The sequence below is a fragment of the Polypterus senegalus genome, chromosome 1, assembly GCF_016835505.1.
Source record: "Polypterus senegalus isolate Bchr_013 chromosome 1, ASM1683550v1, whole genome shotgun sequence".
NCBI classification, from domain to species: domain Eukaryota; kingdom Metazoa; phylum Chordata; class Cladistia; order Polypteriformes; family Polypteridae; genus Polypterus; species Polypterus senegalus.
The window spans coordinates 179,089,145-179,103,902 of NC_053154.1; the positions used below are offsets into that span (position 1 = coordinate 179,089,145).

General features: G+C 39.3%; 1 protein-coding gene across 1 annotated transcript in view; it reads left to right on the forward strand.

The window, feature by feature from the left end:
• Nucleotides 1-14,758, forward strand: part of swap70b (switching B cell complex subunit SWAP70b) — a 322,658-nt gene that overhangs the window by 176,441 nt on the left and 131,459 nt on the right. Inside the window, exon 3 of the mRNA XM_039768547.1 lies at nucleotides 5,343-5,516. Coding sequence (XP_039624481.1) covers nucleotides 5,343-5,516 — 174 coding nt within the window. The remainder of the gene's footprint in view (nucleotides 1-5,342; nucleotides 5,517-14,758) is intronic.

Sequence of the window (14,758 nt, forward strand, 5' to 3'; positions counted from 1 at the left end):
GTAAATAAATACAGGTAAACAACATTCAATGTGGCGTTTATATAAGTAATGTATAAATGTTTTTCATATAAAGACCATAAAAAAACAATTGCATATGGAACTTTGCATGATACCTTGGTGAGCTGTGTAGGCCCTGCTGTTTTGTTGAACGACATATGTGTGGCAGATTCACTGGCAGGATGACGCCCAACCTGTTGCTGCACCCAAATGTGATGATGTGAGTTCAGCTCCATGCTGCCATCGCTGTTCGGGAGCCCTTGAACCCAACACTGTCAATTAATGTCACCGAGATGAGCTAGACAGTAGAGGCAACAACATAGCAAGGGGATGGTTCAAAAAGTGCAAGGGTGATTTTATTTAAAATATCAAAACAAAAACAGTATTCCAAGTAAAGTAGAGCTTTCAAAAAAGAGTCATTAAATAAATAATCCAATAAGAAAAACGTGGAGGTAAAAACAATAGAAAAAAATTATCCATTAAAACGAGGTTAAAACGTTCATACAGGAAACAGTTTATTAAAACAAATGACAATGCCAAGCTCGATGCTGCTTTCCTGTTAGCATTAGCGTCTCACCTGCTTCTCCCATACTGGCCCTTCAACAGGCGAGACACTCTTTCTGCAGCTACCCTTTCTCCTACATCCATTCACACGAGACTGGAGACCTCCTGATCCCTGGCTTCAGTCTGGCACTCATCCCAGTCCCGAGACTTGGTTCACTTCCAGGACGCTCACTTTGGGGAATCCACCACCAAGCCTCCCAAATCCCGCTGCCTTTCCGGCCTTCCACGGCCAGTCGCCTTTCCCTGGTCACTCCCGCTACCTGATCGCTCAGCAGGAGCGACTTCAACTACGACTCCTGGGCGTCAGCCTAACACCCAGGCTTACTTGCAGCTGCTCACGAGTGCTTGTTCGCTCGCTCACACACACACTCTGTGTGTCTCCCTCTTACACCGACTTGCTCCCTCACTCCCTGTAACCACCATCCTTTTTGTTCTCTCTTTTTTTTCTCTCTGATTCTCCCAACCAACTCACGCATCTTTTTATATTGCAAGGGGCTATAGCAGCTATAGCACATTAGTGCTATAGAACAATCACAGATATGGGTGGTCCCTCACCTGTGCACTAGGTGAGAAACGTCCACACCGCAGATCACCCTATGGCTTGCTATGGCCACTAAGCCGCCGCGAGTGTGGTGATTATTTATTTGAAGAAAACGGCCTTTGCTAAGCGAGCTGTGAACCCATAACACCACATTCCACCCCCCATAAGACTCCAGTTGCACGGAAAGGCTCCACGCCACTGCCAACCCAGTGCAACTGGAGCTCAGGTCCAAAGCTCAGCCACTCTACATTGCACTAAAACAAATCTCCACAATAAAACCAACCCAAGCCCCCTTCATAAAAACGGGACATTAAAAGAATAAGAACTTTAAAAGACAATTAAAACCAGAAATAAATAAATGTCCATAAAAAGCTCTGTCCATTAAAATGTCCTCCTCTGGCTTGGGTACGTGGGTTCCTCAAAGTCTGGTACCAATCCCGCTTGCTGCTCTGTCTCCTCTTCTAGCCTCACTGCTAGCTCATCCCACCTCTGCCACCAAATGTGACGATGTGGGTTCGACTCCACACTCCCATCACTGTTCTGGAGCCCTTGAACCCAACACCATCATTAATGTCACCGAGATGAGCTAGACAGTAGAGGCAACAACATAGCGATGGGATGGTGCAAAGTGCTTTTAATAAAATAGTCAAACAAAACAGTGTTCAATAAAGTGCAGTGATTCCTAATTCTTAATTAAATAAATAATCCAATAAAAGACAAACGTGAAGGTTAAAAATATACAAAAAAAAAACCAATCCTTTAAAATCGAGGTTAAAACGTTTATATAGGAAGCAAACTTTAAAACCAACAACAAGCCCGGTGCTCTTCTACGCTAGTGTCTCACCTGCTTCTCCCAACTAGGCTTTGCAGCAGGCGAGACACTTTCTGCAGCTGCCCTTTTCCACATCACATCCACACGGGACTGGAGACCTCCCGATCCCTGGCTTTGGTCTGGCAGTCATCCCAGTCCCGAGACTTGGTTTACATCCTATGGCCAGGACGCTCACGTTGGGTAATCCACCACCAAGCCTCCCGACTCCCGCTGCCTTTCCAGGCTTCTGCGGCCAGTCGCCTTTCCCTGGTCACTCCCACTACCTGATCGCTCAGCGGGAGTGACTTCAACATCAACACCTGGGTGTCTGCCTAACACCCAGCTTCCTCGCAGCTGCCCACGAGCACTCATTCTATCGCCCACACACACATACCGTGTGTCCTCGATTTCTCTGTTTTGCCCCGACGTGCTTCCTCGCTCCCTGTAACCTCCGTCCTCTCTTTTCATTTTTTTCTCTGTTCTTTCTCAACTGACTTGCGCTTCTTTTTATATTGCAAGGGGCCATAACAGCCGCAGCATATTAGCCATGGGAACAATCACGGATGTGGGCAGTTCCTCACCTGTGCACTAGGTGAGAAACACTCACACCACAGATCACCCCGTGGCTTGCTATGGCCACCACGCCCCCTCCCTAAGCAGCCGCGATTGCGGTGATTATTTATTTAGAAAAACAGCCTTTGCTAAGCGAGCTGTGGACCCATAACACCACACCAAACTGTGCCATCTTTAGCCTTTATGCCTGGTGCAGCTGTTTTGCTCTTGTGTGACTGGATGTTTCTTGCGGGAAGGGCTTCTGTTTTCTTTCTCAGATGTAGAACTCTCATCCTCATCTGAGTTCACATCTGTTATACCACATCTTTATTTGAAAGCTATCAGTGTCAGATCAGGGGGAGCCTGAATGTGACTGACAGAATAAAAGTGAATAATAATAATAAGAAAAAAACACTAACCTTTACAAGTACCATAAATTCACACCAGCTGTTACATACTCAAATCAAATGTGTGTTTTTATTCTATAATAGTAACAATAAGAGCAGGTCATTACTCAAAATGGTAAATCTATCAAGGACCCGGAATCGAACCTGCAACTTCTTGATTATGAGACAGCAGCTCTTACCTCTGCACCAGCCAAGTGGTTGTGTCAGCATCGTACCTTATCCCGATTTCTTTTTCTTCAGTTATATTCTTTTTTGATATCATTTTATAGTCTTAACTGGAAGTGAGACAGGTTTAAACTTAATTTACTATTTCTCCAAGAGTTATTGCCATGCAGCCTATTGTTACATTGGTAGTTATAATTATAAGGATTAAAAGGATAGATTAGATATTGATATAGCCTGCTCACTTTCTCCCAACCCCCCCATCCCCCCCACCCTCCCATTTTGCCTCCCCACGTGAGGCTGGACCCCACTTCATGCAGTCCCAGTCCTCTGACATACCTAGAGACAGGGCACGTTCAAATCAAAACAAACCCCCACGCAGCGGCGTTTTAGGATCAAAAAACAGAGATATCTATTGCCAATATAGTCTAAACTAGCAAAATACCCGCGCTTCGCAGCGGCGAAGTACTGCATTAAAATTTTTATTAAGAAGAAAATCCTTTTTAAACCTCTTTAAACTGAGGGAAAATATGCCAATAATTATTTGTTAAGGATCTCTTTATATACCATGTTGTCAGTTCGGCCCTCCAGTTGTAACATGACCAAGCTGTGCGCTGAGCTTACTCTTGAGCATGTAACTTACAGTTGGCCATGTGAACAGTAATCTTGTCTCAAATCTCACAGCTTGGATTGCTGCTGTCATAATCGGTTTGAGTTTCATGGTTTGTTTCAATTACGACAGTATTTGCAGGATTTGTTGTGTTGAAGTGACATTTGGCATCTGTCAAGCGTTGTAAGCACACAGCCGGTTTCATCGATAAAATCACATCCAGCTTTTGATAGTTTAAACATTCATAAACATCAAAGTGTCCACTACTGAAATCGTCACCTGTCAATCTAAGATGTTTAAGAGGCATTGGCGCTTGTCGAAAGGTGTAAAATATTTGGCCATTTTGGTACACTTAAAAGCGACAACCGAACAATTCAGAGGCAGCCATCAACTCACATGGAGAACCATAGGTGAAGGGCTTAAGCATTTCACTCTTATAGTGCTCCTGTGTAGTATAATTATCTCCTGTACCGTCATCAGTCCACACCTTGAACCTGTCCCAGTCATTCAATACATAAGACAGAATGTTCCTCCGGATATCAAGAGTGAGCCTGATATGGCCGTGCAATATGTAACAAAGAGAATGGAAAAGGTAGGTGCTATCTCCGGGCATGGAAACCACTCGATAAGTGACAGTTCTTTGATCGATGGTGATCATCTCGATAGACATGGTAATGGGGGTTGGAATGATAAAGGAAATGGGTACCTGAGCAATGTAAAGTAAGTGTAAAATACCTATACAATAACTATAATTGTAACAAACAATAAAACAGCGGAGAAGCCGTGGATTAAACAAAAAGGCTGTAGTTATCAGTAGGGAGACGTGAATCCTGTGTCGAAGCAAGGAAGGGAATGTAGAGACTGGAGCGACGGACGGTCTTATATAGGCAGGCAGCCAACAATGTGGGAGGCGTTGGGATGGGGGACCCAACGCCACCTCACACGTGACGAGGTGCAGGCTATGGACGTATATATGTACGTACATAGGATTCAGTTAGCGTTGGGAACCTGTGTACCAAATTTCTTGAAGATGGGCCCATAAGTAACAAAGACCGTTGAAAAGTTCAATATGGCGGCTGACAGTGGCATCATACCACCAAAATAAGTACGTACATTGGTTTCGGTCAGTGCAGGGAAGCCGCCTTCCAAATTTCGAGAAGATGGGGCCATAAACAAGAAAGTTCAACATGGCGGACATTGTTGACTGTTATGACCATAACGCTTAGAATTTCGACATGAAACCTACTTAACTGTTGTAAGTAAGCTGTAAGGAATGAGCCTGCCAAATTATATATCGTTGTATACTGTTGTATTCATCTCGGTTTGAGCTATTAGATCAGTGAGAAGTATCAACTGTTTTTTTTAATCAAGATTTTCTGTTTTACACATTTAAAAAATATCTTTGAAACACCCTGGAAAGAGAAATTACTAGTGCCAAGAGAGGTCAGGACAGCTTGGACAGAATGTTATAAATCTCTTATAATTCTCAAAGTAACTAAAGGGGGTGGTCTACCTGCAGTGGCAAATCTTGCATGAAGTCATTGAGACAAATGTAAAATTCAAAGCAATAATCGCTTTGAAAAAATATACTCTACAAAAATAAAATTTTGGATACATTAATTGTTTAAGTTAATACAACAACTTCCTTTAATTTAGTCATTTATTTTCTTAGGCCCAACTTTGATATTTTTTTTTCAGGTCCAAGACAACTTTGACAAAGTGGATTTCAATCATATGTGCTGGACCCTCTGCGCCAGGAAAAACCTGACAAAGAGAAGTCTGCTGATCAGTCAGGAAGACTGTTTTAAAATATGGTGCATATTCAATTTTCTTTCAGAAGACAAATATCCATTAATCATTGTAACTGAAGAGGTAAGTTTACAATTTGCATTAAGTTTGGTATTTTTCAAGTCCGTTATTTCATCACAATAATGGTATAAATTTGCCACCTAAAATTGAGTTCTGAAGTGAAATGTTTTTATTTATTTAAAATAAATTTTGAAAATACCTTGCCTATTTTTGCCTTTTACAATAGAGCTTAAGGTAATACCTGTCCAAACAAGATAAAAGGCTTAAACTTATCAAATGCATCCATTTCTTAAAGCAAAATGTTATTGGATATTAATCCACTTCTCGAGATTGCACACATATTGTAAAACATTGTATCCAGGTTGAGATTCAGCCATTTTTAAAGATAACTGGCTCTGCAACTCATCATGGCAAATTTCCCTTCCTCAGCTATAACCTTTCACCCTACAGGAGCATGGTTTACTCTAGCTTAGGTTGTGAATGCCACGTATACCTCTGTCATTTCAAAAATCCTTTACTTTTGAGTTATGCTTTCTTTCCGGAATGACACAAATAAGCTATCATTTTAAATAGGCAAAAAGTCCAACTATGAAGACAAGGATACTTTAAGTTATCGCTGAACCATATTTGTATGAACCAGACTATACAAAAGTGGAGATCCAATAGATTGAAAAGGAAAGAACAGAGAGGATATCAGAAATGAAGAGACAAAAATAACAAAATATGCTGTAAAGTATGACAATACAGCAGACATTGGTGGTGCATATATGGAAAATATGAAGTTATGGCCACTCGGAAAGAGTGCACTGTTGTCGGTAGTTGGACGTGCTGCTTCAGCTGCTAGAAACCTTAGACGGATCAGGGAATGATCCCACGTTGAAACGTGATGCTGCAGTATGTGCAAAAGATAAGAACAAACTTTTCAGCTATCGCCAATCATTAAGTCCTGGAGACATTTTTCCACTTTCCAAAGTGAAACTGGGTAAATTGACCAAAACCTGAACGACCAAATTGGTAGCTTTCAAAGTAAAATTCCTTTTTTAACTTATTATTTTTTGCAGTGTTGTATGTTTCTTAGCGTTAGTATGTAAAAGATCTGAACTGATTGTATGCCTATCGTTGTTATAATTTACACAGACAACAACCAGGCACACGATTCAAAATCATGACACTAGATCTGTGCATCATTATCAGTAACAATTGTTCTACTTCTGGCCCTATATTATGGAGTAAGATCGCTGTCAAAATTAGCTTGTAATAATTTAAGTCAAATGTTCATTCCACACGTGTCAATTTTGCTTGAGCTTCTGAAAATTATGCTTCCTTCTAAAAAAATACGCTTGTGGTTCTAAAAGTTGTGCTTGCTTCTGAAAATTGTTCACATTTGAGAATCATATTCAAACTGTCAAAAACGTGTCTTTGGATGCATGAGGCATTCTCTATCGAAGAAGAAGCAATATATTTTTGTTACTATGCATGTGCCACAAAGGTGGAATGATGGAGTTATTTTTGACAGTGATCCTACTCCTTATGTAAGGGCTAAAGCTTTGGTCGTTGGTTCAGTTGCTGCCTCAGTGTTTGCGTGTTTGTGATTCTAACTGGTCTTGGGGACCGGAGTTTTCCCTAGCAGCATTTATTGAACATCTGTGGGCAATCAACCCTGGCTGTGACGCTAATCCATCACAGGGATGTGCCATTGGACCTTCTGTTTACTTCACCTGTGAGTCTTCAGTCTTTGGAAGGTCTGGTGTAATGCCTACGGAGATGTGGTAATGTGCCTTACTGGCATTACCATTAATTAAATAAAATTAGTTTAGCGTCCTCTGCCTTGTAAAGAGAGAGGCTTTTGAATTGAGGAAAAAGGGTATGAAGAAAGGAAACTTGCCTTTTTCATTTATATAGTGCAGACAGACGTCTTCGCTGACGATATTAGCGCCTTTTGGGGAGTGTTGCGGTGGGTCTCATGTAGCCTGGAGAGACAGCCTTGCCATTGACCGGCCGGGATGGCATTGTCGGTCCTCCACTCCTGCACGCGTTTCCCGCGACCTCATTAATACAAAAAAGTGCAAAAGAAAGTGCGAAGCGCTTCAATATTAGGTAACCCGAGTTAGCATAGGGATCCCGTGTTCGTAGTTTTATGAGCTGTAGCTCAGGGGAAGGAGGAAAAAAAATTAGAAAGGGCTTACTTTCACTTAAGGCATGAAGTGCAGTCCGCGTCTGAAAAGCCGGCACAGCTATACGCGCGCGCTGCTCGATTTTTATAGTAATTATGTGGGATAGTAGACGCCGCTTTTCGCAAACGCGTTCACGTCATCGCGTATCCCCGTAATTGGTCAGTGTAGGGGCGCCAAATACAAAAGGGAATCGTGGCCTCTAGAGGGGGTTCTCTCTGACTAGATCTTAGAGAAAGGTACCTGGCAAAACAGCATTACGGCTTGTGCTTTGTTTTTGTAAAGATTTTTTCGTGTATATATAAATATCTCTCGATTAGCTTTGGTGGAGGTATTTATTGGGTTGTGGTTAGTGGTGCACTGTTTATTTTTGTATATACACTTTTTCTGTATTTTTGAATATTTTTGGGTGAATCCTGTATTATACACTGTTTGGAGGAGCAGCTTCCTGACTTGGATCACTGTAGAGGAAGACGGCTTCACATTTTGCTTTTGTGTATATATTTGGATTTCACTAGTGTGTGTGTATTTTACTTTTCCATTTGGGACTTTCAGGAAGCACTGTAAATATTGTATATAGTCATCTCTGGGCTCCATTTGATTATTGTTTTTGTGTGTCCTTTGCGGTATTGGACTGCGTTTTAATATATAAATTCCGCAGGACATTATTTTTGATTTTTCTTTAAGTGCACCTGTAAATAAAACCTCACTTTATTTTTCAAAAACCCTTTTTGTGTCCGTGTCTCCCTGTCTTGCAACATCATCCTGGTCACGCTCGGTCCCACATACTAGACACCTAGAGTGTAGGCTGGTGATTCCAATTCCCACTACACTGGGTTTCACAGGAGATATGGGGTGAACATATATGATATATGAGTTGTGTACGTGGGTCAAATCGACAGGCAAAGTTGGCACATTCCCATATCTAATGAATGAAATTAGGAGGTTAGATGGCATTGGGATACACTAGTTTTGAGAAAAGAAAGATACCTTTAATAAATTGCAGTTGAACTTTTGGTACATGGGTCAAGTAGACTGGAAAATTTGTCATATTCCCATATATGTAATGAACATATTTTAATGTGATGTTCGACTGACATTATACAGGGTTGTATGCCACTGACTCGCTCTAATTTTCAGGGAAAGTGAATACCTTTGTTAAAGTCCAGTTGAGTTTTGCTGTCCCAGTGAGGTTACATGGGTCAGACTGTCTGGCAAACTTGGCACTGAAGGAAATTAACTGTGATGTTTAATGGGAACTGTAAAAGGTTAAATTGTGTTGGACCACCCTAGTTGTCACAGTTTGGAGAAAATGCTGATGCCTTTGTTAAGTTGCAGTTGAGCTTTGTACAGACCAATATGACTACCTGTCTCAAATTGACTGGTAAATTTGTCACATTCCCATTTTTAATAACTAGGATTAACTTTGAAGTTGAACAGGTGCTGTAGAGGGATATGCAGTATTTTGCCACCCTTATTTTCATAACTTTGTGACAAGATTCCTTTTTTAGGTTGCAGTTGCTATGTGCCTGGCCCAAAGTGAGGTCATGGGTCATGGTGCTTTTTTTTTTTAATTTCAGTTGAGTTTTTCTTTACCCAAGATGGTTACATGGGTCATACTCACTGACAAGGTTGGCACACTGATGATAATCTGATGAATGACATTTATGTGATATTTAATTGGAACAGATAAAAGAAAAGAGCTTTATCCTTTCTGGGATAGACTCCAGCTTCTCTGTGACTCTGCCTCTGCTCAGGATGTGGTGGGTTTAGAAACTGGATGGCTACATAGATAAATACCCAAATAAATACAATGAAAATTAATATAATTGTCAAATGTGACACTAAATAAATAATAACAACATGAAATAGAAGTATAAAGAATTAAATGAGTCAGGAAATATGCCTTTTGTTCCTTATTCCTTTACGTCAGTCAGTCATTTTCAAACCAGCTTAGCCCTGAACAGGGTGGCAGGGGTCTGCTGGAGCCTATCACAGCCAGCATAGGGTGCAAGTCTATTGCAGGGCAAACATTTTATACACGCACACACAATTTAGTACTGCAAAAGCATCTAACCTGCATGTTTTTGGACTGGGGTGGAAACTCCCACAGACACAAGGAGAACTTGCAAACTCCCATTTTTAATGTTCTGTATCATCATATTTCACAGGTTTTTCATTTATTTTGCTTATTTATTTAAAAAAAAAAACACTTAAAACCAGTGCAGTCACAAGTCTGTGTCTGTTTTGTATATATTTATATCCTCCAACCAGGTGGTCATAATTCCATGCCTCCAAATCTATGACTAATGGTGCCGAAATCCACACATATAGCAAACATAATATATAAATAATAGATAAATAAATAAATGTAAGTTATCAACAATATACTAATAACCCAATAGTGCTTCATTCACTCAGAATATGGAACCAATGTAGGAGGCATTTTAAGATGGAGAATCTTTTATTGGTGGCACCTCTGCACGAGAACCAACCTTTTCAACCCTTGCAAACATATTCAGTTTTTAATGTCTGGAAAACATTTTGGATTAAATCTCTTAGAGATCTGTACATAGACAAAGTCTTTGCATCCTACAAACAATTACATTCTAAATTTAACTTTCCAGCAACACATTTCTTTCACTATCTTCAAATTAGAAACTTTGTTAAACAGAACCTGCCTAATTTTCTGCACCTCCCTCTATGCTGGAAAATATATTGCTCAGCTTCAAGGACTTAGACAGCATCTCTTCAATATATAAAACCATTTTACAGTCCCTCCCTTTCAAAGATCCAAAAGAACAATGGGAAAAGGATCTCTCACTCAACATATCAGAAAAGGAGTGGAAGGTAGCAATGCAGAGAATTCACTCGAGCTCCATATGCGCAAAGCATACAATTATTCAACTGAAAATTATATATCGAGCACATCTGTCTTGCTTAAAATTGTCCAAAATGTTTCTAGGGCAAGATCCAACCTGCGAGCGCTGCAATCACGTTCCAACCTCACTGGGTCACATGTTTTGGGCTCACATGTCCTTGCGTGTGTGTGAACTGTTAACATTTGGATTTGGATCTGATTATTGCTTATAGCGCTGAACTGACCTCTCTGAATGAATAAATTCCAAATATTATATATACCTATGTCTCTGTTTTTTTTTTTTGTTTTGTTTTTGACATCAAAGACCATAAGGTGCATACTAATTCAGCGTGAGCAGGAACACTCAATAAAACTGAATAAAAAAAAAAAATCAGTTGACGGTGAGATACGAAGAAGGCGGATTCAGCAGCGTTTGTGTGTCAGCTTTTATCCCTCCAGATCAAAGAATTTCCAGTTCCATTGCCTCAAAACACCACTCACATCTACAGTTACTCCCAGCTTCAAATAAAAACTAACAGCGTCATCTCCCCTTAGTATGTATCGTGATCGTGACTGAGAATAAAAGTGAAAAAAAAGGTAACTTTCACAAGTCCTACAAATGCCTACCATCTGTTACAGACACAAACCAAATGTATGTGTGTACTGTATAATATTAACAATAATAGCAGCTCACTACTGAAAACAGCAAATATAGGAGGCAGCCAGGATTGAACCTGGGACTCTTGATTATAAGTCAGTAAATCTTACCGCTACGCCATGGACGCTGTTGTCTTATCCTTGAACCTTTTGTGAAAGTGTTAATTTCATCTTTGGACTTCAAACTTCACACATTATATAGTTCATTTGTACATTTTGTCATCTATAGTAATAAAAGGCAAAGCCCTCACTGACTGACTGACTCACTCATCACTAATTCTCCAACCTTCCGTGTAGGTAGAAGGCTGAAATTTGGCAGGCTCATTCCTTACAGGTTACTTAGAAAAGTTAAGCAGGTTTAATTTCGAAATTCTACGTGTTGCGGTCATAACTAAATCCTACTTATGTACATACTAGCAGAATACCCGTTCTTCGCAGCGGAGAAGTAGTGTGTTAAAGAAGTTATGAAAAAGAAAAGGAAAAATGTTAAAAAATAACGTAACATGATTGTTAATGTAATTGTTTTGTCATTGATATGAGTGTTGTTGTATATAAAGTATATATATATATATATATCTATATCTATATGTATAAAGTATATATATATCAAAGTACCCGAGCTTGGAAGCGGAAAAGTAAAAGAATATATATATATATATATATATATATATATATATATATATATATATATATATATATATACACATCTATATCTATATGTATAAAGTATATATATAGCAAAATACCCGTGCTTGGCAGCGAGAAGTAAAAAGAAAAGGAAACATTTTAATAATAACGTAACATGATTGACAACGTAATTGTTTTCTCATTGTCATGAGTGTTGCTGGCATATATATATATATATATATATATATACACATGTATACATATACATGTATGTGTACATATATACACAGACACATATACTATGGGGTGCCAAACAGGCAAATACATTGATTTTCTGAATATATAAAGTCGGCGTCAGAATATATAAAGTCAACGTCGGTATATATAAAGTTAAACTTGTTTCTGAATATATAAAGTCAAAAGTTGAATATATAAAGTCATCGCTGGAATATATAAAGTCAAAACCTGAATATATAAAGTCTAGTTAGATTTAGTCATCATTGCATAACTATTTCTTTACCATAGAAATTTAAAGACTAAATTCAACTTCCATTCCTACCAAAGATATTTCTGGGGACTAAATAGAATCTACTTATATCCAAATTCGAGCTATTAAGCCGTCGCCTGCCTGCCTGAATAAGTCACCCTCGCTTCGCTCTTAATTTTTTACGTTCATTTAATCATGGCTAGTGGCGGAAAATTTATAAAATGGAAGGAGGATTACACTGAGTATGGCTTTACCAAAACAATTATTGATGGCGAATTGATTATTCATAAAGATTCAATTGGTGATCTGTTTTTCTTTGTTAACCTCATATTTTTTCATACTTCTTCTCAAACCAATTGGGTGCGAGGGTAAAATGAATCGGGAAACGCTGATCAATGTAATCGGTGTACCAGGAAATCATGCATTGACAGAAGTTCCCCTTTGCTTGGAATTGAAAGTGTGATTAAATGCATTATTTTTTAACGCGTTATGGAGCACATGCATCAAAGCTTCTCAGCTGTGCTTGTGCTAGGAAAAGGAAACATTTTAAAAATAACGTAACACGAATATCAATGTAACCTTTTGTAAGTAGTGCCTGGAGGATTCAGTTTGGAGAAACTCTACAGACAGCGTGTGTATTAACTTGTGGATTTTTCTGTGAGTATTTGGTAGCAGCGTCACAGTCACTTCTGTAAGACTGCGTTAGCTTCGGAGCTCAACTCAGAGCGAATTGAGGTGAATGAGGGGGGAGATGATGACGTGACTCCCCCACCCGCCTTAACTGTCAATCCCCCACAAACACAGTCTTTCAGAATTTGCATAAGCACAGCCCTTTACCTGCAATTTTAACTTCGTTACAAAGTGATCAAAACTCTCGTTTATATCCTGCATCCTCTCTTTAAACTTGTATCCCGCATTACCCGTGGGCATTACAAACGCCAGCGGCAGCGTGTCTATGAACTTAATTTAAACTTTAGGTTTACACTGTGCTTTGTTTCCGAAGTGGCAGCACTCATGAATATGGTTGTATATGTAACTCGCTCGCTTATTATTGTTTCTGCGTGATTACGTGGGAGGCGTGAAGATGTCAAACGAAACTCCGCCCCCACGGCGTTCAAGCTCATCTCCATTACAGTAAATGGAGAAAAACAGCTTCCAGTTATGACCATTACGCGTAGAATTTCGAAATGAAACCTGCCCAACTTTTGTAAGGAAGCTGTAAGGAATGAACCTGCCAAATTTCAGCCTTCCACCCACACGGGAAGTTGGAGAATTAGTAGTGAGTGAGTGATTGAGGGCTTTACCTTTTATTAGTATAGATAAAAGCACACTTGTTATACTTGTACCTTTTGTGAAAGTGTGTATTTGATATTTGGACTTCAGGCTTCACACATCATACACCTCATGTCTACATTTTGTCAATTATTACTAAAACATGAAAATCTTTCTGTTTTAGCGATGTGTTCACATAGACTGTTTTAGACACAGAATAGCAGGCTGCTTGCTGCTTTTGCTGATCAACACATTTACAACACAAAAGATGCTGACGAAGAGGTGCAGACGAATTTAAGGTGGGCCGGGATTACGAGTTCTTTCGTAGACTTTGGTAATTCTAGTGTTAATACACAGCAATTAAAATGACATAGATGTTTCTGAAGTGGTGATATAATTTTGTTTTAATTTGAACTAAGTTACTGTTACAGGTGGAGGATCTGGTTTTATCTCTGTCTAATCATACACTCTAGTTTTTGGTTATCAAGTAATTTAAGGTTTATGTCAAGACTAAATTTATAAGATGCCCCACAACATGGATTATGGGTAACAGCTACAAGATAGTAATAGGTGAGATAACCAACAGCCTGTGATTTAAGATCACGAGACTGCGGTGCGGATGATGTTGTCAGCCAGGCAGTTTTGCTTCCATATTTTGGGATGAAATTAAGCTCTCCTCCAGTTAGGATGAAGACCATCTCTCTTGAAAAATCCAGGTCTTTCCCAGAAATCATCCCAATTGTTCACAAAGGCTATGCTTTTATTTGCACGCCAGGTTTCTAGCCATTAGTGAATGTGATAAATTGGGATCAATATGCACTCAATTTCGAATTTTAATCATGCAATTAATCATGATTTAATTTCTTAATTGAATAGTAGCCCTAGTTTTGTTTTCCGAATTAATAAGTAAAGTACTTGTCATGCCCCAGTTTTGAATACGGAGTGAATAAATAGGTCACATGGAATAGTGACATCCAAACATGAAACGAGGAAAGAATCAGTGTAAAGAATCAGTCAGTGTAAATGACATGGCAATAGCCATGAAAATCAAGAACAAAATAGTAGTGTGTTCAAGAAGAACAAAACATGATAGCAAGGAAGTATTATAAACATCATAACAATATATGATATTGAGGATTGTGTAAGCATTTAATAAATCTAAACATCGTACAGATTGTAAACTGAGATCCCAAAGCTCAATTTTAACTAACTGTATAATTCAGTGGGGGCG